Source organism: Lichenostomus cassidix, chromosome 29 (assembly GCF_008360975.1).
Source record: "Lichenostomus cassidix isolate B80296 chromosome 29, HeHo_3.0, whole genome shotgun sequence".
In the NCBI taxonomy this organism is placed as follows: domain Eukaryota; kingdom Metazoa; phylum Chordata; class Aves; order Passeriformes; family Meliphagidae; genus Lichenostomus; species Lichenostomus cassidix.
Window position 1 is genome coordinate 71,918 of NC_139509.1, and position 26,291 is coordinate 98,208.

The 26,291-nt window shown below is 52.8% G+C and overlaps 3 protein-coding genes across 6 annotated transcripts in view; 2 read left to right on the plus strand and 1 right to left on the minus strand.

Annotated features, from left to right (window-relative positions):
- The first annotated feature begins 1,553 nt into the window (after positions 1–1,553).
- Positions 1,554–16,909, plus strand: FIGNL2 (fidgetin like 2). Its single transcript, XM_085041127.1, has 2 exons — positions 1,554–1,638; positions 12,811–16,909. The coding sequence occupies exon 2, from the start codon at positions 12,822–12,824 to the stop codon at positions 15,006–15,008; it is 2,187 nt and encodes a 728-aa protein (XP_084897253.1). The 5' UTR covers positions 1,554–1,638; positions 12,811–12,821; the 3' UTR covers positions 15,009–16,909.
- Positions 16,910–18,315: 1,406 nt separating this feature from the next.
- TMDD1 (transmembrane and death domain 1) lies at positions 18,316–19,184 on the plus strand. Its single transcript, XM_085041124.1, has one exon. The coding sequence runs from the start codon at positions 18,317–18,319 to the stop codon at positions 19,073–19,075; it is 759 nt and encodes a 252-aa protein (XP_084897250.1). The 5' UTR covers position 18,316; the 3' UTR covers positions 19,076–19,184.
- Positions 19,185–19,493: 309 nt separating this feature from the next.
- SCN8A (sodium voltage-gated channel alpha subunit 8) overlaps positions 19,494–26,291 on the minus strand; it is a 55,439-nt gene continuing 48,641 nt past the window's right edge. For all 4 annotated transcript variants that reach the window (XM_085041334.1, XM_085041332.1, XM_085041333.1 and 1 more), the window contains one exon: positions 19,494–25,780. In XM_085041334.1, the coding sequence (XP_084897460.1) occupies positions 24,633–25,780 (1,148 nt within the window). In that variant the 3' untranslated portion in view covers positions 19,494–24,632. The remainder of the gene's footprint in view (positions 25,781–26,291) is intronic.

The window sequence follows — 26,291 nt, forward strand, 5'->3', positions numbered from 1 at the left end:
GGAAGAGCCTGGGATGGTTAATTGAAATGGATCAGGGGCTCGGAAAGCAAAGGAGAGGTGGCTGCCAGGTGTTCTTGGGAAAAAACCCATCCATAAAAGGGAAATTTTAGGGCCCAAAGAACAGAGTATTTGGAATGGAGCCACAGCCCTGCTGATCCCAAAGACTATGCGTATCCACAGTTTTCAGGGTGTGGATAATGCCTTAATAAACAGGTTGTCCTGCGGCCACCTCCCAGTGACACAGTATCCTTGGGGCAACTGTTTCATTTTTGCGTGGTAAACTAATAGTAGGAAAATATTCCAGTTATTTGGGATTTCTCTGAGCACAGTCTGGCAGCTGAGGACCCAGCCCAGGGCTCCCCACATGCCACAGCTGCATCCTCGGAGGTACGGGCAGCGCTAGACTTAGGGTGCAGGGGTCAGGACGGGGGCAACTGGGAGACAGGGATCAGGGATGTTTGGGTTCAGGGGATCTCAGTGAAGACAGTTGGGGGACAGGGGTCAGGGATGTTGAGGTGAAAGGGGTTGGGGTTCAGAGAAGACAGGAGATGGGGCAGAGGGATATTGGCGTGCAGAGGGTCAGGGTGCTGGGGAGCTCGGGGGACAGGAGTCAGTGATGTTGGGGTGCAAGGCATTGGGGTACAGGGAAGATGAGAGACAGGGCACAGACATGTCAGGATGTGTGGGATAAGGGTGCTGGGGAGCTGGGGGACAGGGTGCATGGATGTTCGGGTGCAGAGGTCAGGGGATGGGGTGGGGTGGGGTGGGGGGAGCATTCCAGCTCCCCTCCTGCAGGGAACAGGGTGCAGGGATATTGGAGGCTGATGTGAAGGGGAGAGAGGATACAGGATGCAAAGGGCTGGGGTACCAGGATGTCGGGTGCTGGAGTAATGGATTCTGGGACGTTGGAGCGCTGGTATTGGGGCACAAGGGCACTGGGATCTGGGGACCAGGGTACTTGCATTCTGGGCTGCAGAGGGTCAGGGTGGATGGATGCTGGGGTGCAGGAGATCAGGGTCCCGGGATGCTGGCATGCTGAGGTGCTGAAGATTGGGGTATATGGGTGCCAGGATGCTGAGGTGCAGAAGGTTGAAGTGCTGGGATGCTGGGCTGCAGTGGATTGGGGTACATGGATGCCGGGAGCCTGGGGTGCAGGGGGTCGGAGTGCATGGGTGCCAAGATGATGGGGGTCATGCTGGAGTGCAGGGGTTCAGGGTGCGCAGAGCCGCCGGGGTCTTGACTACGCGCTCCCCCGCTCTGCCCATGGTCCGGAGAGCAGCACGCACCTAGCCATCCCTGCGCTCGCAGCGCGCCCACCTCTGCTCCTTCCCGCGCCGCTCCGCTCCGCCCTGCTGCGGCTCAGGGGCGGGCTGTGGGCGGTGGGCGGTGGGCGGTGGGCGGTGGGCGGTGGGCGGTGGGCGGTGGGCGGTGGGCGGTGGGCGGCGGGCGGGGGCAGCCCCAGCCCAGGCCCCGGCCCCGGCCCCGGCCCCGGCCCCAGCCCCAGCCCAGCGCCGGCCCCAGCCCCAGCCCCCGCCGCCCGGGGCCGCCGCGCCGCCCCGCATTGTCCGGGCGGCAGCGCAGGATGCGGCGCCCGGCACGGCCTCCCGGGCTGCGCTAACGGCCCGCCGGCATGAGGAGGTGAGTGGGGCAGGGCTGGGCCAGGGAGGACTGGGGTGGCACTGCCGAGCATCTCTCGCGCTGCCCGGAATGCGGGCGCGGGCGGATCCCGCCCCGCTGGTACCGCCGAGCCGCGTTTGTGGGGAAACCAAACGAGTTGGGGAGTGCGGAGGGATAGCTGTAGGGCTGGTGCTCCCAGTAACCCGAGCGCTCCCGGGGGACGCTGCTTGGGCCTTTGGCTTTCTCCTCCCTTCTTCCCCCAAAAAGGATGCGGGGAGCTCCGGGGGACGCGCTGGTGACATGAGCCTGCCCCGAGCGGGGATCCTGGTCCCGGGAGGTGTCTGATTCCGGGGCAAGCCCGGTCCCGAGGGGAGTCAGGTCCCTGCTAAACCTGGCCCCAAGGGAAGCCTGGTTGCAGTGGCTAATCTAATCCTAATCCTAACCCTAACTGAAGCCCAGAGGGTGAACACGGTGCGGTGGACCAGCCGTCCGTCCATCCATCCATCTCTCCATCCCTCCCTCCTGCCTTGCCTTCCTCCATCCCTCACCCCCAAGGAACAATGCGGGCTCTCACAGCCGCTGTCGCATGTCAAGCACGCACCGAAGCGTTCACCTTCAAAACAGTCGGGGCATTGAGGAGCTGATGGTGATTTTTAAACAGAAGCTTTGCCTGAAAGGTCTTTTTTTTTTTTTTTTTTTTTTTTAAATTCAAGAGACAAGAGGCACTTGGGAAGCACATCAGGAAAGGTTTAAAATTGTGTTATCCGTGTATTCCGGTATAAATTCCCCTTGGTGTGGAGGCGCCGTGTGCTGGTTCACATCATTCTTAGTCTTACTCCGGGATCACAAAAATTAACATTATCATTAAATGGATCCTGGTTTTGTGACAGATTTCAGGTGTGGAATGGAATTTTGGACAGAACTTGGGCACGGGTGTTTGATGTGGATGCAGCTCACTGTGCAGGGTGCAAGACACTATAATGGCTCAGGATGAATTTACTAATGGGAACTGATGAGGCTTCTCCCTGGTTCCTCCCTCTGCTCCAGGCTGCTACTGGGGCGCTGCTAGGGTTTCCCATGTGGGCGCTCCGGTGCCTGTGCCCTCTAGGTGGTTCTGAATTAAACATTTCAATGGGGGCTGAAGCCCAGGAGTTGTTTATCACATTAAACATTTGGTTTAGCTCTCTTCAGCAGAAGTGTGTTGACATTTTCTCTTGGGGGACTGCTGGGATAATGAATGGCACGTACTGTATTGTGTGCCTTGGAAAGCCACAGGATCCTGCAATAACATAAACACCCAGGGCTGAATTCGTCACAGATCTGAGAGGAATGGGCTCAAGTGTTTACATCCATGCTGTGCTGCACCACGGCTCTCATTTAAAGTTTGTTATTGATTATGAAAATATCAGTGTTAATACTTATTATACAAATATATATGTTTATTTTATTGCTGACAGCTGCGGTTTCACTCCCTGCTCCATGTTTTAGCTGGACAGTTTTTGTGGAGGGGAAGGAGAGAGCCAGGTGGGCTTTGGGGCACATGGCCATGGGGGAGCAGCCGCTCACTCTCCCTGATCACCATCCATTCCTTCGGAGCAGGGAAGGGGAAGCAGCTGCCAGCTCTCCCTGATCACAATTCCTGAGCGGAGAATGGGGGAGCAGCCGCCGGCTCTCTCCGCTTGTTCCTCTGCAGCAGTGAAGGGGGAACAACCTCTGACTGTCCCCACTCACGATTCCTGGAGCAGGGAAGTGGGGAGCAGCCACTGGCTCCCCCTGCTCATTCCTCTGCAGCAGGGAAGGATTTTACAGCTGCCAACTCTCCCCACTCACAATTCCTGAAGCAAGGAAGGATTTTGTAGCCACCAGATTTTCCAGCTCACAATTCCTGGAGCAGGCAAGGGTTCTGTAGACGCCTTTGTTCTCCCGCTGAGCCCCCGCTGCATTCTTCCCTTTTGCCATTATCATTTTGGTTAAACAGAGCGGCGCGTTGTGTACCATATGGATCATGTTAACAATTGCTTATCTGGAGCTGGTGTTTTCCCCTCCCTCCCTCCCTTCTTCACTTCTTCCCTCCTTTCTTTTCCCAGCCCTGTTTCCCCTCCTGAGGGCTTGGTTGAGGTTCTAACAGCATCTTGGCTTTGGTGCCAGTTGGACACAGTCCTGTAAACCAAACCTCTCTTGTGTCCTGTCTAAGTTAATCAATTTGTAGGGGGAAATGTGGAATAAACACTGAGAAATCTCCAAAGCAGTTTTCCCTGGATGCTCTGGAATATGCACTCCAGTTGTTGAAGAGCCCAGCGTGTCTGTGGTTCCCAGCCCAGGGATGAGCTTCCACCTGCTGCAGCTCCCTCCTTTTTCTTTATTTGGGATGCGGTTGATAGCTGGGATCTGATCCCAATTGTGCTTTGCATGTTCTTATGGACTGATCCAAGCAGGAGCTGTGGTTTTCCCAAAGCTCTGCTTCAGGCTGCTCCCAGACCCATATCAAAGCACCTGGATAAGTTGACTGAAAGTTTTGAGCACTCACCTCACATGCAGCCTCAACTGCCAGCACTTCCAATAGCCACAGGAGGAGAAAACACCAAAGGATATTTTTTTGGGGTGGCCAAATACAGCTGTGAGGGCCCAGCCTTAGGCCAAGAGAGTGGCCATTGGGTCACTTCATTCACGTCTTTCTTTCCTCACGGAAAAGATAAATATGAAAGCCTCCGGGAGTGACTGCCTCCAGAACCAGCATTGCATCCCACAGCACGCCGGTGGATTAGAGGGAATAAAGTAATTCTGCACATCGTTCCCACTGAATGATGGCATCTCTGGTGTCCTTAAAAAATTCCTGGAAGGAGCCTGGCAGTTTGAGCCAAGGCAACTGCAGATGCTGCCAACCTTATTCCTGTTAATTATTTTTGCATCCTCCTGGCTGAGGAGACATTCCTGAGGGTAGAAATGCCACAAACAGCCACAGCCAAGGGTTTCCCTTCCTCCTCTCTCTGCTTTTTCAATGGTCTGGGCTTTTTGCACCTCAAAAGGGAAGTAGAAAACCCTCAACCCAGCATTTATGGCAGCAGATGCGGATTGGAGTGAGGATTCCTGAAGGGAATGATGACATTAATGCATCTAGAGAAGCGCTGGTGACCCTTGCCTGATGCTGACCCCCTTTTCTGCCTTTGTAAACACTCCTCAGTTCTATTTATTGAGCTCCAATGGTTCCGTGGCTGGAGGGAATTTTGCCGTTTGACAGAGCTGTCCGGAGGCTCCTTTTGTCATCCCAGGGCAAATCCCATCGCATCTGGCCAAATGTCAGCTGAAATTTGGCAGCATGCAGGGAAGCTTGAGGCTGGTGGCTGCCAACGTATCATCCTCTTCCTCCCTCCTTCGCTCTGGGAGATAGCTCCAGATCAGGTGCTGGCAGAGTGGATCCTTGTCTTGTAGTTTTTTAGCAAAAAGAAGATGTTTTCCTTCCTTTTTTGGCATGGAGGATGGTGCTGGTAACTCATGTGTTTGCCAGCATTGCAGTGCTCTGGCTCCAGAAAGCTCATCCCAGCTGGTGATGCTGGTGGTGGCGCTGGTGGTGGAACAAACATGCAGGAGGTGTCACCCGGTTCCAGTCGAAGGGAGCTGTTGGGACTAAATCTCAGGAGTCTTAAGCAGGAAAGTTCCCATTGCTGGATCAGCAGCCAAGCAGGAAATAAAGAAGTCCTCCCCAGTGTCAGCCGTGGCAATTCCCAGTTCTGAAAACCAGTTTATCCCCTTGCAAAGTTTTGCCATTGTGACTTTTTTGCCATAATGATTCCTGAAATATTTCCTTGCTGGTTTTTCCTTTGGAATTGGCTTGTTCATGTCATGGGAGGATTCTCCCCTTTCCTCCCTCATGCTACAGAGTCCTGAGTGGGGTCCTTCAACTTTTTCTGCTCCAGGAATCCCAGTCTTGACATGCAGAGGATGCTAGTGCCTGCATTGGGCTGCTTGGAGCCTCGGGTCTGGAAGGAGGGGTTGGAAGTCAGCTCCAGCTCTCCACAGCAAAGTTTATTTTGCTGTGTAATGAGGGTGTTGTAAAATATCTCCTGGCCTTGTGTCCCAGCAGCAGCTGGAGTTAATGTTAGTTAAATTGTACCGATGGCCCAGATGATTCTCCCAGCCCAGAGCCTGCCTGGGGTCGCTTATCAGCAGCCCCAGATCTTTATGGTGGCCCTGATAAACCCGCTGAGGCCTTGCAAGGGAGCTGGGAGGATGCGAAGGAGAGGTTCTCTTCCTGGCTCCTTTCTCCTGAGGACAGACAACTCAAGCAGGGAAAAAGCAGAAATGTTTATTTAATTACAGTGATGCCAGCATGGTCTGTGTGGTGGTGGTGCCCTGGGGCCCTCACCGTGGACTGGGATGCCTCCCTGGACCAGGATACCATGGTGTCCTTCACAGACAGGATTTTGAGGTGTCATGCCTGGATGGGATACTGGACTCTACTCCATGCGGACTGGGGTGTCCTCCCTGAAACCATGATGATGGGGTGTCCTCCCCAAGAGAAAAGTCAAAGTGTCCTTCCTGGGCAAGACGTTAAGGAGCTGTCTCCAGGGTGGGAAGCTTGGGTGTCTTCCCTGGATGAGATGTAGAAGTGTCCTTCCCAGGGCAGGATATTGGGGTGTCCTGGAGTGTCCTCTCTGGACCAAGATGTTGGTGTGTCCTCCCTGGATCAAGAGGTTGGGGTCTTCTCCCTGAATCGGGATGATGAGGTGCCCTCCCCAGGGTGGGATACACTCCTACTGGGGTGCTCAGCTGGCAGAGATGTGGTACCCAGCCAAGTGTTTTCCCTCCGGAGAGAAAAGAGATGATTTTTCTTTTCCTTTTTTCCCCAAGAAAGTGAAAACTAATGTCAGGAGAAACTGCACTTTAACCCACACTTGTCTTCCCTATAAAAAATCAGCTGAGTAATAGCTGAGTAAGGACCCTCTCCCTGCCCTGCTCCTCACAAAGGCTCTGCTGTGTAAATAATGAGAGGTGCATCGGTGGCTCTGGGCTGGGGGGCACTCGTGGCTGTATCTTCTCCATGTGATTAATCTTTGCCAGTCTCGGAAGAGCAGCAGGACTGGCTGCTGGATGCTTTGTGTCTAGACCCAGCTCTGCCACAGTGAAGGGATGTTCCCATCAGAGGCTTTTTCCTCCCTTTGGAAAGACTCTGAAGCGCTAGATTCTGCTCCCTGTGTCTTGCTGCTCCCTGAGTGGGATAATGTGGGTGTAATTGATGGTGAGAGGACTAATGGCTGCAGAAATGTGTAATTAAAGGCCAGGGGTGACGTGCGGCAAGGTCGGGCTGCACGCGGGGGGGGGGGCGGTTACAGCGGTTGAGTGTGTTTTAAAGGGCTCCTCCGGCACATACCGCCTTGGGAGGGCAGGTCACCCTACTTGGGGCTGATATAACCAGGAAGGGCTGGGATGCAGGATTCTCTTACCCATTCTGGCATCGCCTGCAGCTGGATCTGGAATGACCAGATCCCTGTAATCTCAGGTCCTGCCTGCCATCCCCCATCCCAACCCTGAGCTCCAGCCATCTCCCAGAGCATCTCCTCCTCCCTCCCTCCAAATGCTGGGTAGGGCCATGTATTGCCAGCATAAATCCAGTAAAATTCCAGTGTGCCGCACACAGGTTGGACTCTGACAGAGCTAGGAGCCCTCGGCTGTGCCGCTGCATTGGGACGATGGCTCTGAGCCTTCCTGGACATCCCCTGGGGCTGCACCCCAAACCCTAGTGAGCTGGTAATGGACAGAACCATGTGTCCAGGATTGGATTTTGGGAACCCGAGGTGTCACCTTCCGGCTCTGAATGTGCCACTGATAGGAAGCTGGGTACCAGTTCCCAAAATACTGTCATTACAGGTCTGACCTTGGGCTGTTCCCATCCTCCTCCTCCTCCTTGTGATTCCTTTTTAATGAGTGGCTGCTGAAAAGAGAAGAAAAGGAATTGTTTCTGCTCTAGGATTAGCTCGAGGAGACTGGACTGGTGCTGCCCCGATGGATGTGCTCCTGGCACCAAATTTCCCCATTTACCAGCAATACCTTTGCCCCAGTGCTGCTTCCACCTGATTATTCTTTAGCATTTTGTGTATTACTGGGCAACAACCCTGTGGTGGCCGGTTGAGGTGTTTCAACCCTAGGATATAATATCTATATGAATGTAAACACACCCTGTGATAGATATATAGAACATAATGATTTTCATTTATGAATATAAATATAAACATAAATATATAAATAAATATGTAAATAAGCATATATTTTTATTTATAATAATGTACAGTTATAATTGGATTATAATAGCCCTGGATCTGTGTAGTCCCAGGGTGTAGAAAGTGGTTGCTGTAGGGACGGATTCTCCATGCATGGCACAGCGTCCCCAAAATCCATCCATCCGTCCAAGCAGAGGGAGCTGCAGCCTTGGGCACGGAAGAAGGCAGCCGGCAGCTGTGTCAGCAAAGAAAGAAGCAAAAAGAAGGGAACTTCTGGAAAATCCATTAGTGAATGAAGTGCAGAAGAGAGCTGAGCTTTTCAGGCTGCTGAGGCGGTGTTTAAAAAAGAATCCGCAAGTCAAAAGGCTTGTGAAAACAAAAGCCACGGAGAGAGGCCTCCCCCTCCCCGCTCCAGCACGATCTGGTGGGGCCCCGGGATGTAGTCCCCAGGGACGGGAATGGGATCCATCATCCTGCAGGGCTAGGGATGGCAAGAAAGGAGATGCAGAAATGATGGAAAAGAGGAGGTTTTGTTCAATTCCCTTTGGAGTGCCCTGCCCGGCAGGCACCGAGGCAGAACACGTGACGGCATTGGCAGTGCAGGATAGGGCTGGGAGGCTCCCCAGAATTAGCGTTAATTAAGATTCATTTGTTCTGTGGAGGAGAGGAGCTGGAGCGTTGCTGCATGGATGGTGCACAGGGGGAATTATCACAGCCCCCGACACTTACCTCAGCCCGAGGATGGATACCGGAGGACATGGATCCAGGGCTGGGGACTCCTGCTTTGCTTCTGATCCTGGAGGGGGTTCGTTATCGGAGCTTGATCCCAACAGGGCTCTGAGCAGCACCTGTGGGCTGTAGGATCCTTCCCTGGGACACACTGAGGCTTCTCCCACACCTTGAGGTGACATGAAGGCTGCTGGGATCTGATGACCTGAGTGCTCAGTGATGCTCCTGGGAAAATTCTCCTTCCCTCTTGAGAGCTGTCCTTCAAGTAGCGTCCTGGTGGAGACCAAAGCTGGAAGTCACCCCGGGGAGGGTACTACAGCATTGAGGTGGTTCACTGCAGGAGAACATCTGCTGGTGGAGCAGCAACAGTGTGGCTGGGGGGGGACACTGTCAGAGGAAGCTGAAGCCACCCGTGGCAGGGAGTGGGCAGCACGGTGATAGATTAAGGGGATAATGAACAGCACAGTGATAGATTAAGGGGATAAATTTGGAATTTATGTTCATCCCTGGTGCAGTGGAAGGAGCAAGACTGAGCAAGCTCTACCTTCCGGGTGGTTATAGACCCAAGCAAGCAGTTAAACAGTTTTGTCCCGTGCTCCTGGGGGTGATGCAGGGCTGAAGCCCAGATCTCAACGGCCTGAAGAATCCAGGAGTCCTGGAAATGTCAAGAAAAAAAGAAATGGCAAAACGTGATTGGGTTTTCACACTTTTTTAGGTCCATTTTTCTTAGGTCTGTTTTGTTTTATTTTTTGCTTTATTTTGCTTTATTTAATTTCATTTCATTTAACTTCATTGTATATTATTCCATTTTATTTTATTTCTTTGTTTCTTCACTTTATTTTTTTTTTATTATTTTATTTTTCTCCCACCTGTCTTCTATTGAAATGTAGAGCAAAATTCCTCAAATCCAGTTCTTGCATCACCTCCTTATTAACAGTACACAGATTTTCTTGCCATATCGCCTCAGTTCCAGAATTCCCATGCCATGGATCCCTTCGTCTGAGTGCTGTTGACTGTGGGTCTCTCTCCTGGCTGTGACAGATGGGGCATGCTCAGCTGCTGCCCAGCAGATCCGTATGAATTTTTCATTCGCTGGCTGGATCTGGGGAAGGACAGATGGACAATGGCCCGTTGGTCAGTCCCGGCCTGTGCTGGTGTCCAGCTGCTCTGCACTTGATATATGAGTCACCAGAGCGGACACTGGAGCCTTGGGATCACCCCGGGATGAGGCTGTTCCTCCTGGGAACGGGAGAGGGGACAGGGAAAGTCAGCCCAGATCCTTTTAACATGTGTACATTGACTCTGCTCTGATTGCAATGCCATCCCTAGCTTTGACAGTGCCAGCGAGGAGGGGTCAGTGAATGTCACTGCCCAATGGATTTGCCAAACACCCTGAATTTGCCTACGAAAATTGGTATTTGCCAAGGAATCCCTGCCCAGCTTCGGCTGGGGGTGGAACCTCACACCGTTTGCCAGTGCTGCCAGTGTCATGGTTGGGTTATAACACACCTGAGCATGGCTTTGTCCTGTCTTTGGGACCGGCTCTGCTGGGCTGTTGTGCCTATTGCAGACCTGCCATGCAGGGATTTACTGGAGATGACGGCAATCTGGCCTCAGTCCATGTATCAACACGCCGAAATATTGCTTTAATCCCTAGCATTAGTGCAAGAGCAGCTTCGAGATGTTGACAGGAGCCTCAGGTTCTCTGTGAGGGTCAGAGCAGTGTCTGCCAGGGTCATAATTCTGACTTAGAGCCCTGATTTCATTTGGATGATGCCACTGCACTTTCTCTATGCTGTTCCAAGGAGGCAGGAATGAACTCCAGAGCCCCAGTGCCCTGCTTCAGGCAGCTGAAGCCCAAAAGATCATCAGGAAATGAAGCATATAGAAGGAAAAGTCATTCCCACTGATGGGCAGACTTGGGTAAGTCTCTTCACTCCTCCTCATTGTCCCACCATCAGCCCACCATCGGGTGCACAGATCAGCATGGAAGATTCCCCATGCACATCCCTGAGATGGAAAATCTATATCATCAGGGCTTGTGAGAGCTGTGGGAGCCCTCAGCAAAGGCTGGTTTGTGGAAAGAGACTCCAGCATCACTGCTTGCCCTTTCCTGACCCAAAGTTTGCAAAGCAGAGCATTAAAATCCTGAGAAGTTGGGCAGCCCCTCAAAGCAGGACAGTTTTTGGCAGCCATTGGGCTGCACTGCTGCAGGAATTTCAGGGATAATGAAACTGTTTGATGGATTTTGGAAAAAGCCTGAATCCTCTGAGCTGATAGATCAGCAGAGGAGCCATCAGTGGCTAGACTGACCATGGCACAGTGGATGGAGATGGCTTCATAGGTCATCCTGGCACCCAAGGACTGGCATGCTCCTGCCCAGCAGCATGGGCTGTCCGAAGGGGTGAGACCCACCTCGATCACTCCCTCCATGAGCCGGTCCCTCTTCCTGGGGCTCAGGGGAGTCTGACTGCATTTAAACCCCAGCTTTAGTGAGTCCTCAGCCTGAATCTGTTTGCTCTTCTCTCTTTTTTTACCTCCAGATCCATTGGAGTCCTCTCTTGATCCCCCCAGGGGTGTGGGATCAGTGCAGCCATCTGCAGATACTGCCTGTGGGTCATTCCGGTGGGGCTTTTTGCCAGAGTTCTTATGCACCAGCATCAGTGCCATGTGCGTGGGGCTGGGCCACGGGCATGAAAACGTGTGTACACTCGTGTGTGCATAGGTGGTGTGCTCTGCATACAAAGGCTGGGGATGGGCTATCCCTGTTTCAAAAAGTCGCCCTGCACCGGGATGCTGCTCTGGGGCTGTTCTGCATCCCACGGCCTTGTGGCTGGAGCTTTTCCCAGGGGAGGCAGGGCACCCCATCCCCACGCTGAGCCGTTGGACACCCTCAGCGGTACGCCCGCTAAAAACCCCTGAACAAAAGCCCAGTTCAGAGTAGCTGCTGAATAGATTAACAAGATTTCCATAATTAGGGCGGGCGGGAACAATAGGATTCTCCTTGCCCAGCCCCCCTGCCTGCCTTTGTCTTGAGCTAGGGATAATGGGCAGCAGCGAGGGTGGGAACCGGCCCGGCCATTTGGTCACTGGACAGTAATTTTCTCACACTGCCAAGGGGAGCATTGAAACATCTGTCCCGCTCCGCCACTCATTCACGTCCCATTTCAACCCTGACAACTTCTCCCTACCCACCACCCTCCCCCTCCGTGGGTTTTCCAGGGTGCAACCAGCCTTTCTGTGGATTTGGGTTTTTCTTCTCCCAAATGCATCTTGTCTTTAAGGGGTTGATTGGTGCCTGGGGATTGCAAACCTGTGCCTGTGCATTCCCCCACTGCCCTGCTCCTTGCAGCAGCTCTGGGATCCAGGGCTCAGGAATGGGGCTGGAGGAGCTGTGCCTCTGTGGTGGGCTTCCAACCACACAACATGGTGTTGGCCACCCTCTTCCACGCTTTTGGAAAACAAATTCCGTCACTGGGCCCAACTCTGGATGCCAGTTTTTTAACTGGCATCTGAGCAGTGGGGTTCAGACGTCAGGATCAATCCATGGGGAAAAATCAGGAGTTCCTGGTTGCTGTGCAGGGATTGTCTCCGTCTGTGGGGTGTGTTGTTGTGGAAATGCAGCTCATGCTGCCAGATGCCATAGTGCATGAGATGGATGTGCATTTCCGTGGGCTGTGGACTGCCACATCCTCCCACCTCCATGAGGGATTGGTGAGAGTGGGGGTCTCTGCATCGCTGTCGTGGGCAGGTGGTCCCTGACCTCAAAAGCCTGGGAATGCTGCTGGGATTTGCTGGTTGTGCTGGTGGCACCTCATTCCTGCTGTGCTCTACACCGAGCCTGGTGCCACGGCCGGTGGTGGAGTGGTCAGACACCTCCTGGTGCCCCCAAATCCCCAAATCCTGAGCATTTGCAGCCTGACAGGGGGCAGCAGTAGCTGCAGCACTGCACAGCTGGACAGGGAGGTGGTGGAGTCACCATCCCTGGAGGTGTTCAAGGAACAACTGGATATGGCACTCAGTGTTCTGCTCTGGTTGACAAGGTTGAGATTGGTCAAAGCTTGGGCTCAATGATCTCAAAGGTCTTTTCCAACCTCAATGATCCTGTGCATATCCAGTTAGTTGAAGCAGATGTTTGCAGTCTGTGGGTGTGATGGGGTGAAGGACAGGGCAGTATGGCAGGTTTTGGAGATAATCCATGCAGAGTTCCTGTTTTGCTGCTTTCACCTGTGCTGTCTTATCCCCACAGGTCTGTCAAAGATGCACTGGTCACCAGAGCATGCCCAGTCCCTGAACCAGTGGCCGGAGCAGCACCTGGACGTCTCCTCCACAACCTCCTCACCAGCCCACAAGTCCGACCTGTACCCCAGCACCCGGCAGCGCTTCAACTATGCCTGGGCCAATGATGACATCTCAGCGCTCACAGCCTCCAACCTCCTCAAGAGGTATGCCGAGAAGTACTCAGGGGTGCTGGATGCGCCCTACGAGCGCTCGGCACTCAGTGGATACGGGGATGGCGCCTTCGGGCCCGTTAATGGGCAGAAGGGGGATGGGGAGCCCTGGCCCGGGCCACATGGCTCTGACGCCACCTACCCCCTGACCCCCATCCACGATGGCCTCCCCAGCGCCAAGGGGGTGGTGCCACCTACTGTCCCTGCCAGCGGCGGGGCCATGGGGCTCGGTGGCTCCCCGGTGGTGTCGGCCAACCTCACTGATCCCGTGTACCCCGGGAACTCCTGCGGAGCAGCTGCTGCAGGCTCTGGGGGACTCGGGGCATCCCAGGAGTACCCCTCAGGCTATGGTGGCACCTACTTGCCTTCCAGTTACTGCACCCAGCCAGCAGCAGCGCTTCCCCCCCCACACCCCCCTGCCCTCCACAGCTCGGGTATCCTGCAGCCCCCACACCCCTCGCCCGCCCTGGTGTCAAGCTACGGCTCCTCCGGCCCCGTGTACAACTACGCCGGCAGTTACCCGCCGCAGCCGGGCTACGGAGGCATCCACCCACCTCATCCCTCTGCCTCCTACCTGCCCTCCGGCATCGCAGCACCCACCCCCATCCCCGCCCCACCCCCCACTGCCCGCCCACCCGGGGTCCCTGGATACAGCTACCAGGCTGCCGGGTTGGGCCCCCTGGCTGTGCCACCCCTGGGCACTGAGGCAGCAGGCACGCTGAAGAGGAAGGCATTCGACATCAGCGGGGAGGATGATGGGGAGGGCAGGTACAGGAAATACAGCTACGAGCAGCCTAAGTCCCCCTACCCCATGTCGGACAGTGGTGAGTGCCGGGGGAATGGGTTCAGCACCAGCAGTGAGTCCCCCCAGGTGGCCTTCAAGCCCGGGAAGCGGTCAGCAGGAGCTGGGAGCACTGAAGAACACACTGGCAAGTACGACGGGCAGCAGATGAAGGGCATGGTCTCTCCATCCTACGGTGCCAGGGACACTCCCCTGCGGCCGGCAGAGCCCTTCGAGAAGTTCAGCCCACCCCTTGCCAATGGGGAGCGGATGACTGAGCCAGGACCCCCCTTCCCGCTGCGGTTGCCTTCCAAAGCACTGGTTTTTGGCAGCACCCCGGTGGAGGAGCAGCCCAAAAATGTCGACCCACTGGTCCTGGAGCTGGTGAACACCAAGGTGGTGGAGCGGGGCCCGCCGGTGCAGTGGTCAGACATCGCTGGGCAGGTATCCGTGAAGGCAGCCATCGAGGAGGAGCTGGTGTGGCCCATCCTGCGCCCTGGCACCTATAGTAGCACGAGCCACCCACTCCGGACCCTCCTGCTGTTTGGGCCCCGTGGAACAGGGAAGACACTGCTGAGCCGCTGCATCTCCACCCAGCTGGGCTCAACCCTGTTGAGGCTCAGTGGGACCACTCTGCTCTCCACCTGGAAGGCTGAAGCGGAGAAGATCCTTCAGACTGTGTTCTTCGTGGCCAGCTGCCGGCAGCCTGCCGTGGTGCTCATCACCGAGGCTGAGTCCTTGCTGGCGGCCCGGGTGGGTGAGGATGGCAGCCAGGTGAGCATCCTCAAGTCCCAGCTCCTCTCCTACCTGGACAACTTGGCTACCTCATCTGAGCAGAACGTGGTTGTCATCGGGACCACGGCCCGGCCCGGCAGCATAGACGAAGCGTCGCACCGGCGCTTCGGCACCCGGCTGTACATCCCGCCCCCGGACGGCGCGGCGCGGCGGCACATCCTGCGCCAGGCGTTGGCGCAGCAGAGTTGCTGCCTGAGCGAGCGGGAACTAGCGGCGCTGGCACAACGCACTGAGAGCTTTTCCGGCGCTGAGCTGCTGCGGCTCTGCCAGCATGCCGGGGCGGCACGCCGCGCGCTGACGGGACCACCCACTTCCTACCAGGACCTGGAGAAGGCATTCTGCAAGGTGCGCCCCGCTGCCTCCCAGAAGGAGCTGGACTTGTTCCTGGAGTGGGATAAGATGTACGGCACCAGGCACTGACGGCAGCGGGAAAACGGGGGTGCGGGGATGGACCCCGAGGCCGTGGGGACGGATTTGGGACGTGGATTAGGCTCTGCAGGGGCTCTGGTTCTCTGAGTGGAGTTGGATCCCTCCTCCCAAAGTGCAGGGGACGCCGGCCAGCCCTGCCGGCAGCACCACGTACCTCATCTTTCCTATTTCGGACTCATCCAGGGATTTTCCACACTGTGGTTTTTCGGGAGCATCGCCCACAACTCAGGATAACCTATTTATTATTTTCCCGACTGTCCGTCCCTGGACCAGCGATGCCAGCAGGGCTGGAGGCGCCTTGGGATCCGGCTCTCAGGCATCGGGATCCACTCCAGCATCGGATTCAGGAGCTCTCCCATTCACCCAAAAGCTTTATTATTGTTTTTTAATTGCTTTTATTATTCCCAACAGAAATACCTCAGATGTCTTTTAAGCCCCTTCTCACCTGGTGATGACCGTGATCAGAGAAAGGGGGATCTGGGGGAGACACCCAGAACCAGGGAATTTCACCCCAAAACAAGGAGGTTACTCCAGGGGGTTAAACCCCAAACCAAGGGGTTATGCCCCTAAACCAGGGGGTTTTGGAGTAAAATGCTGTAGATTGATGAATATCCTAGACTTGGGGTTTTATTTTTGTAAGGTCTGTAGTATTTTTTGTTCGTTTGTTTTTTCTTTTTAACGACTCAGGAAAAGAATTACCTCAGAAAAACTAAAGAATGTTTTTTTAAAAACACTTTTTATCTTCTCAGAAAAGGAAAAAGGAGATTTTTTAAAGAGTTTTCCGACCTGGGATAAAGCTGCCTCGTGCATTTGCTTCCAAAGGGGGTGAAGAAAGGAAGAAATAAAACGAAAAATAAACTTGAAGCTTTTACAAAGATGAAATTTGAATGTATTTCAGGTGCTTTCCACATATATTATGCCATAATTTTATTTTAAATTTTGTTTTTAACATCATTATTGTAGTGTTTGGTGGAGTAATGTGTCTTCAATGGGAAGTTTAGTGCTGTAGGTTGGGAGCTGTCAATGGCACCACTTTTTGGAGTAGGGTGGGTCTCCCTGGAGTCTTCTGCTGCATCTAGGAGGTTCAGGGGGTCACGGAGGTGCAGGAATGGGACACTCACCCCAGTGCCAGGTTGGGACTGGAAGGGATCCTACTTCCAGTGTGGATTTTGCACTGGGGATGGGACCACAGGGGTCACCCAGGCTTGGCCAGGAGAATTCTGTTACTGGCACAGGCACTGTGCTACTTTTTCACCTGGAATCAGGGCTTTTTGGCTCCTCTGAGCACTAAGGAGCCCTGGCAGCAGCTAGCCACAGATTGGGCAAATCACTTCCACCCCCTCAAAGAAAAAGCCTGTCACGGCTGATCGAGGGGCTTTGCACAGGGCATGAACCCCAGCCCATCCACTGACCCCTCTTTGCAACACTGTGGGCCTGGGGGTTTTCCCCAATTAAAAAAAAATACTAATTTTTGTTATTTTTAGTGCTCTGAAGGCCCCACCCTTAGAGCAGTCCCCCCAAACCTGAGGGTCTGCACATACAGAGAATAGATCCCTCACAGGGGCTCCCCCCAGAGGTGTCTGCCAGGTTTTTTCCTAATTTTTCCTAATTTTTTCAGTTTCCTATTGCATCCAGGACATTACCAGGGCACCCCTTTGCCCCACCTCCAAAAAGTCGTGCTGGTTCCTGAAGACTTACTATTGTTATTATTATCCTATTTGTACACTCTCTGTAACCATTTCTACCTCATTTTGCAACATATTGTACATGAAAGTATTTAATTCATGTCTTATTGATGTCTGAGAAAGACAAGCTCTAGGGCTGGGATGGTCTACCTCAAGAAATGCTGTATTTTAAAAAAAAAAAGAAGTATTACACAGTATTAAAGAGATTACCTGAACAACTCCTCTCCTTGGGGTGATTGGGGCGGGGGGTGGGCAGGGAAGGGCAGGGCAGGTATGTCCCATTCCCTTATTAGAGGTGGTAGGAGGATCCTGACATGTCCCCTTCCATTTTTAGGAGTGATGGAGGGGGTCTAGGTTTGCCTCTCCCTTTTTGGGGCAGGGGTCCTGGGGGAACTGGGGCAGTGGCACCGAAGTCCCAGTGAGGAGGGGACCCTCCTGGAATGTCCCCCCACCCACCCGGGGCCTGGGGAGCTTCTGGAGGGGAGTGCCTCAGCAGGTTTGGCTGCTGCTGAGAGCCCACTCAGTAGCTGCAGATGTGGGGGGACTGGGAATGATCTCGAAGGGCAGCCAGGGGTTCAGTGGGTGTGAGGGTGAGGAGTTGGGTGCCAGACCCCTGGGCCGGGATGGGACACAGTGACATCCCTGTCCAATAACCAGGAGGTGCTGGAACCTTTGTGCCAGCACTGGAGTGTCGAGAACAATTTAGCCTTTATTGGGACCCCCGAGGTGAGATGAATAAATGATGTGAACTGAGGAGTCACAGCCAGGAAAATGGGAGGAAGGCTGCATCTTCCTCATCTTCATCCTCTTCGTCCTCCAGCAAAGGGGGGTTTCAGCTTCTCCACTTGCTGCTAGCAGAGCTCTGCAGCCTCCATGCTGGGTTTTTTGGGGAGAAACAGGGAAATTGCAGTCTATCATCACCCCAGTTAAAAGGAGAGCACTGGTGGCACCTCAGGGCCATTATGGGTCCTGATTATGGGGTCCTCACCCAGATGCTGACTGAAGCCACCTTGACTAAACCCTGCTCTGCTCCATTGATTTGGGAGAGGAAAAGGCAGGTCTCAGGTGGGTGTGGGTGCCGTGTCACCTCTCCTTGGGGAAGGACAGGGGACCTGCTGCTGTGGCCTTTGGGAGGTAGGAAGAGGCTGGTGGAGGTGTCCCAAGGAGCAAAACCAACCCCATCCTGCTCCTCCAAAGGTGCTGGCGGAGAGGTGGAGCCACCAGCTGTAGAGCCTGGACAGTCCCAACTCAGTTACATCCCATGGATGAAGGCAGGATGCTCCAGGATGAGGAGAATGTGGGAAGCAAAGGCTGTCATGGCTGGAGGGGTGGACAAATGTCACTGCCAATGGTGAAAGTGCCTTGAAGCTCCTCTTGGGACATTACAGCACCTTAGTTTGTCCCTGCTGGTGATCAAGAACACATTTGGTCTGTCCCCGTGTCCCTATACACGAGCATTTGGTGCCCAAAGGGGCTTGGGAAGGCCAAGTTAAGGAATTTCAGGATGCCAGGAGGGCTGCCAATCTTGGAGGTGCAGGATTGAGCTTGTGCAAGGTGGTGCAGCCACAAGATGCTTAGTCCTGGAAGGTGACATGGGACAATAGACCCAGTGACATGGAACTCAGCCCTGGAACACACCGGTCTGTGAGGTCAGTGGGAGGTTCTACATTCCTGGGACACCCTGATGATGAGAGGTACCGAATCCATGCTGGCACCCAAACAATGCTGGTACGCCTGAGCCTTGTCCTGCTCTTGCTGGCCGTGAGTGGCCGGTGTGATGACACGGTGGCGGCCACTGTGGGTCGTCACACCATGGGTCGCATTGCTGAGCTGCTAGCTGGCTCTGAGTGCCACCAGCTCCAGGCAGAGCTGAACAGCCCTGAGGAGGAACAGGGGGAGCTGGAGCATTTCTCCAAGGAGAATAACCCCATCCGCCCCCGACGGAGCATCCGCAGTCCCAGGAGATGCTCAGAAGCTCTACGGCACTGGCTGGTGACCGCAGGAGAGGTGATGACCTGGGACCGGCTGGTCCGTGGCCTCCACCAAATTGGACGCTCTGACATCGCCCGGGAGCTAGGGAAAAACCTGAACCAAGACCGGAGCCTGCAGCTGCGGAGGAACGTGGAGGGATACAGCCAGAGCGTGCAGCATCTCAGCTCTGTTCAGCTGCAGCCTGGGGGGGCACGAGGCAGGAGGGCTCCCCATGCCGGGGACTTGCTCTTTGAGCGGCACCAGCCCCCCCAGTACAGCCGCGGCCTCCTGGGCTGGGTCCGCCCTGTGCTCCTGGGCATCCTGGGAGCCTTCCTCACCTCCATGCTCCTCACCGTGACAGTGATGTACTACTGCCACTGGAGGAGGCTCCTGGGAGCCTGAAACTGGGATGGCCCCCAAACTGGAGCAGCTCGCAGAAGCTGCTTAAAGGGAAAACCACCAAATAAAGCCTCATGGAGGGATTGAGATTCAGAGACTGACTCTGTGTGTTCTCCTGGGCAGGCAGGGGCCCGTCTTTGGATCATTCAGGGCAAGGTGTCCACCAGCCACCACCATCAACCCCAGCTGCGCTGGAGATGTCCCATCTGTCACTGGATGCCAGAGTTCCCTGTGGCAGGGATGGAGCCGGGCAAAGCTCCCTTGGCCATGTCTCACCATGGGGTCCCCCCAGGGCAGGGAGAAAACCAAACCTCTCTGCTGGGTTCTCAGGCTGGGCCATTACCTGGGGCTACCTACTGATGGGTGAGAGGTTAATTATAACACCCCATTCATGACAGAATAACAGGGCAGCCAGGAGAAGTTGTTAAAACAAGATGGACATACCTCTTTATTGCAAATTCCAAAGTAAAAAGATGTACAGTACAAAGGAACTCAAAGTTCAGCCACGGAACTCCCAGCCCGTTCCTCCATCACCTTCCTCCACCTTCCGCCAGCTCTATCCTCCTCTGGTCCCGAGGTAAAACAGAACAGAGAGTAAAACCAGGAGATACTAAGGGGAGCACGAACAGCATGGGATGAACACCAGCGGCCTGAGCAGGTGCCAGAGGGAAAAACTGGCCCTGCCCTGCAGTTGGACAACAGGCAGAAGGTGAGGGACTTTCGTAGCAGCATTTTTGTCACACCCTCAATTGCTGCAGTGCCCCACTCTGCCTGCACACACCTCAGTGCCTGTGATCCTCAATGCTTCACACTTGACCGGTCACTAATTAAGCCTCACAACACCCCTGTGAGGTAGGGAATGAGCCACCACATGTACAGATAGGGAGAACTACGAATCCTCCATCCCTGTGCCAAATAAAACCAGTGTTACCAGTGTGTGACATGGGGGAGGTGCAGGACGGCACAACCATTCTCTGGGTTTGCTTTAACGGGCCTCAACTGAGCAGAAAAATTCTCACTTGTTAAATAAATTGGACCAAAACTCACAATTATTTTTCCTATGAAAAATAATTCCAAAGTGACCAAAACTCAAACATGAAAAGTAGTTATAGGGTGACACCTCGTACACTTAACTCCAGGTGAAATCTTGCTCTCGGTGAGGCTCATGCTCAGCTCAGCCCTTCTGGTCAGGAGTGGAAGTAGGTGGCAGGCTGGTGGTGGGGTGCAGGTGAGATGTCACCTGCCACCAGCTGCATCCCAAATTCAAGGCCCTTTGTCACCACTGAGCAGCAGGACTCACCATTTGACCACACTGACCCAATCCCTGTCACTCCAGGGGGATACCACAGGCTCAAGGTTGATCTGAAGAAGGGAAGCCCACAACAGGGATGGGAGTCATGGTCTGACAGCACCGCATCGCAGCAGGAGCCCCCAGCACCACCCCTGCCCAGAGCTGCTGCCTCCCAACCTCCGCTGGGGGAAGGACTCAGTGGGGGCTTTCCAATTGCTTTGGATCCTTTTTTGGGTCCTATTAGTGCAAGCGACGTGGGCTGCAGGGCGAGGAGTTACAGGATGAGGGGTTATGGCGTGAGGGATTACAGGATGAGGGGTTATAGGATGAGGGGCTGTGGGGTGAGGGGTTACAGGGTGAGCCACCACAGAACAATGCTCTCTGCCAGAGCAGATCCAACATGGAGCATCCCCACCTGCCAAGGGCACCCACCTGCCCCAGCAACTGGAGCCCTGAGCAGGCACTGACCCCACAGATCCAGCGCGGCATGAGCCACGTCCACCAGGCACCTGCTTGCACCCGACGCCACGTAACACCAAAAACCTTTCAACAGCTTCTCCTGCACCTCACTCTGCTTGATAAAACCTCCCTAAAAAGCCTTGGAGGAAGCACAGAGGAGGAGGAAGAGAAGGAGGAGGAGGAAGTGGAGGTGGAGGAGTGATAATGCAACCAGGGAAATAACTGGGACACCAAGACAACCTTCCCTTGTACAGTGAAAAGGGTAACGTTTATTTCATTTTCTTTTGCCTTATAGTAATTGTTAATCATGTTGGGTAAGACCAGTATGAGCCACCATGCAATTTCTAATACACTAATCTTCACTATTGAGCTTTTACAGCTTTAACAGGTTGTTGGTTGTTTGGTTTGTTTTTTTTTTAATTTTACTTAATTTTTGCAGCAGAAAAATCATTCAAACTCTGGTGGGGCCTCTATGCAACACCATGAGGTTACCTGAATTTTCGTTCAACGTTGGCTTCTATATTTTAAAAAAAGGTGAAGAGGAAAGTGAAAAAAGCAGCTTGGACTGGCTTTTCAGTATTGTCCTCCCTTCTGCAGTTTTGGAGTCACAAATTAACCCAAAAGGAAGGATTTTAGAGGTGGGAGAGGGAAGGGTACTACTTGATGTGGTCATGCGTTTTGCCTACATCTAATGACATCACCTCCCCTTACTCTACTCCCAAAACCAAAACACTAATTCTGTGCATACCCTTGAATTCGGAGACTTGGGTGGGACACGAAGGTCCCTGCGGCTCTTTGCCCTAAGTCTCCTCCATCCTCCTTCCTCCCAGTGAAGACCCATAGCTCCCGCTCCCCTCAGCTGCAGCTGAGGGAAACATCTGCCCTGGGGAGGAAACTAAAGGAGAAAAACAGCCCCCAAACATCCCTTCAATTCTTTTTTTGAGCAAAGGAACCAACTCCAGCCAACACAGATGGCTGAAGAACCTCCTCCCTCCCCTTCTTGCTCAGGAACCTGTCACGTTTCATACAAATCTAATGTTAAAAATATATATATATATATACAGAGTTTGAAGGGACTTTTTATTTTGAAGTAATTGAGAAGCTTCATGAGTTGCCAGCACGAACAGTAATGCACCGAGTGTCACCTATGAAACTCAGCCCAGCCTAAGAACAATTACGAAGTTCAGCCAAATCTTGCATAGAAGTGGTCGACTTATTGCACATTGGAACCCAAAATTAGACACTTTTGCTGCTGCAAAGATCACTTGCAATAAAGCTTTTGTTAAAATCAATTTTGGGGGATTAGGGTTTTGTTTTGAATTTTTTTTTTTTTTTCTTTGGGGGACATTTCCTGTCTATCTAAAGTCTAAGGACAACAGAAAAATCTTAAAAAAATAAAAATAACCATGGACAATGGCATAAGCCAGAAGCCATTCTATAATTTTTGTAGTTCTTTGTATTTACAAAAAAGCATGCCAATAAAATAAAATGATATATTACAGTATTTATAATATTCTCTTAAAAAGTTCAACCACACTTTTCGGCTATTTTTTCCTTTGATTGTTTGTTTTTTGTGCTGTTTACAATGTAGCCTGTACATATGTATGTAGATTTTTTATTTCTTCATTACTATTATACATCCCATCCCAGAAGCAACGGGAGCAAGACAGGACAGACAAGGTCCCTGCTATGGAGCAGACCTGCTCCCGTGCCGTGGTGGTGGTGGGGCCACCCCGAGGATGCCGAGGTGGCACAGATGGCTGCTGGATGGCTTCCTGCTTGGGTTTGGTTTATTTTAGGTAATTCCTGTCATCTTCTGGGTTATGGGATTATGCAAATTGAGATTCATATTCCCGCCAAGCTCTGGCGTCTTGGGGTTTTTTCCACTAGTCTGGGTACCCTTAGTTTGGATGGGTCCAAATGTCACCTCTGCACCAACCCTCCACTTCCCTTTCCCCCACCACATGTCAGTGCCACCACGCTGCCCCACCCAAGCCTGCCCTGGCCCTGAAGAAACACCCTAACCTGAGCGGGGCTGGCCTGAGAACTGGCTGAGTTGTGAGCTGGGGATGAGGAAACAGAAAAAGTTGGACGTGGCTCATGATGGTCTTTCCTGCTGCAGTGAGACCAGGCAAGAGGTAGCTCCGATTGCCCCCACCCCCGGGGCTGTGCGGTGGAGGTGTGGGAAATGGGAGGAAGGTGAAGGCACCAAGCCCCTCCTGGGCTGCAGCCCCCTAAACCCCTCCTGACCACACCCCACGCCACAGGAGAGGCTGCGCCATGAACACCAGCCATGTGGGAGGATTCTGTGGTCCAGCTTTGCATCCCCCTGGAGCAGGAGTCAGAATGGCCATGGGAGAACCAAGGGTGAGTCCCAACCCCACCCCCACCCCGTGGGTGGGATAGCTGCGGGTGAGCTCCCCAAATTCCTACCAGCAGAGATAACACGCTGCTAATTTTTTAACATTTATCTCTACCAAAAGAAGTGTTTACACCGCAGGATGGAGGCTGAACAATAATTAATATTAATGCTAAATATTGCAGGATACAACTGACCTTGCTGGCTGATTGAAGCCCTATGTTTTGGATTTACAGTGACATGGAAAACAAGCCATTCCCAGATTTATCCTCTCCCCTTGGGTGAGGTCCAGAGCAGCATTTTGAATTTTGTTCTATTTCAGTGTGCAAAAACCATGGCTGTATGGAAAAGAAAGTCAAAGTTGTTAAACAGACACACACAATTCATTCATCTGTTTGTTGGGTTTTGTTGGGGGGTTTGGGGGTTTTGTTGAGTTTTGTTGGTTTTTTTGGAGTTTTTAGAGTTTTGTTGGGTTTTTCTTCTACTGGCAGGTTTATGGAAGATTCGCTGTGAACTGGGACGTACTGGTGCCAGGCAGGAGCATCACTAAGGTTTCTCTCCAAATACAGTGTGCGGTAGATACTCAGTGGAGTGCCTCGAATTTATGGCTTAACACACCTCTGTGGACAGGTGACTGCGTGTCTTGTGGTTATGGTTCCTCATGCATGGTCCCTGGTCATGCCGTCATGCAAATCGCTTCTACGCGTTAACGAGCACTTTGTTTTTGGTGGGGGGGATCAGCCTGAGTTGGCTCCAGGCTGAAGGTACCCGATTACCCCATCTCCCAAATCAAATAAAGCCCATGTAGAAAATAGAATGCAAATAATAAATTTCAAATAAACCATGATAACTCAGTGGGCTTAATGGGCGCTTTTTTTCATTTTGCCTTTTTTTGTTCTACTTGTTTTAACTATTTTTCAATTTTTTCCTTTTTTTTTCCTTTTTTTTTGCTGCTTAACTAAATGCAAATCTAGTTTTGCATGAACAAACCCATTAACATTGTGACTTCTGGGTTTTCTTTTAAGAACAATCAACAAAATGGGAAAATAAAATCCATTTGGGGCTGCTTTGGAAAATACATGAATCCCAGCAGCGGGTTTTGTTTGTGTGTGTGTGTGTGCGTGTGTGTGTGGTTTATTTTGCTTGTTTGTCCTAAGTTGCATTGACTGATGTGGAACATGCAGTATCCACCTGCCCAAACAATAGAAAATCCATTTTTTTTCCTTTTTTGTGTTTAAACGTTTGTTTATAGGGTCCTTCAAACAGGTGGTAGGTCACTGCTTTAGATGCAATGCTGTCACACAGTAAGCAGACTATGTTTGGTATAAGATCTTCAGGTAAGTGTCTCCACAGCTGTTCTGTATTGATATATTTTAGGAAGTTTGTAAACAATCTTTTTTTTTCACTTGCAAATATTTTAATTTGTACAATTCTACTATTTTTTTTTTGTCTCAACACTTGGATTCCCTGGTGTCTTTTTGTCTCTTTGACTTTTCTCGCCTCCCCTCCTCCGCCCGCTGCTGTTTCTCCTTCTCAGGTTTGGTGACGCTGTCGTAGGACGGCAGGGATGCCGTGGATGGGGTGCCTTCCTTTTTCTCCCTGTTTGCTCCCCCGTTTTCCAATTTGGTGGAGGCAGGCCTTCGGCTGATGAAGCCCCGTCGTGCCAAACGAGCCCTGTAAGCCCTCTGGATCACCACCGCCGACACCTCCTCCTGCTTGCGCCGCAACGTTGTGGTGATGGGCTCGTAAGACACTTTGGAAGGGTTGGATGCCACAAATCTCTCCTCCATCTGCTGTCTCAGGATATCCAACTCCCCGCTGTCCCCCAGGACACGTTTGGTGAAGGCAAACAGGATGTCCAAACAGTGGATTCTGTCCCCACTTACCATAGGCAGGTCCATGGCGATGAGTTCAATGGTGTTGGGTTTTGGGACACGAAGGGGATGTTCCAAAGCGTCAGCAAAGTCTGCGAGCTTGCTGTACTCGATGAACTGTGTGGCATCGGGGTCAAACTTCTCCCAGATCTCATAGAACGTCTCAAAGTCATCCTCGCTGAGGGGATCTGCGCTCTCCTCTGTCGCCACGCTGAAGTTCTCCAGGATGATGGCAATGTACATGTTGACCACGATCAGGAAGGAGATGATGATGTAACTCACAAAGAAAAATATCCCCACTGAAGGGTTCCCGCAATCCCCCTTAAACCCACTGCCCGGGTGCTCCTTGTCCAGGTCACAATCTGGCGGCCGATTCAGGATCGGCAGCAGGAGCCCATCCCAGCCAGCCGAGGTGGTGATCTGGAACAAGCAGATCATGCTGTTGCCAAAGGTTTCAAAATTGAACATATCATCTATGCCAGCCTCATGCTTGACGTAGGCGAAGTTCGACATGCCAAAGATGGAGAAGATGAACATGACCAAGAAGAGCAAGAGGCCAATGTTGAACAAGGCAGGCAGGGACATCATTAAGGCAAAAAGCAGCGTGCGGATTCCTTTGGCTCCTTTGATTAATCGCAGGATACGGCCGATGCGAGCCAGGCGGATGACTCGGAAGAGAGTAGGTGACACAAAGTACTTCTCAATGATTTCAGCCAGGAACATTCCTAAAGGAGAGAGGCAACAAGTGTGACAATGGAGATGCACAGGCTACTGCTTCCTCTCAGCCTGGAAGGGGCACATGGAACACCTTGGTCAGATTTTCAGAGGGCACCTGGGACAAAAAGGCTCACGTTCAGGTAGGAAAGGCCTCCCGAGGGGCAGTGGAGGGGCAGCTCTGATCTCTGCTCCCTGTGAACAGTGACAGGACCTGAGGGAATGGCTGGAGGTGTGTTAGGGGAGGGGGAAGGATATTAGGGAAAGATTCTTTCTGCAGAGGGTGGCTGGGCACTGAACAGGCTCCCCAGGGAATGGTCACAGCCCCAAGGCTGCCAGAGTTCAAGGGGTGTTTGGAAACACTCTCAGGCACAGAGTGGGATTGTTGGCGTGTCTGTGCAGGGCCAGGAGCTGGACTGGATGATCCCTTCCAACTCAGGATATTCCACAATTCTGTGATTCTACGTCTCAGCTAAATGGTCTGGCTTCCTAAATAGTTCTCCTACATGGAGAGGGAAAGAG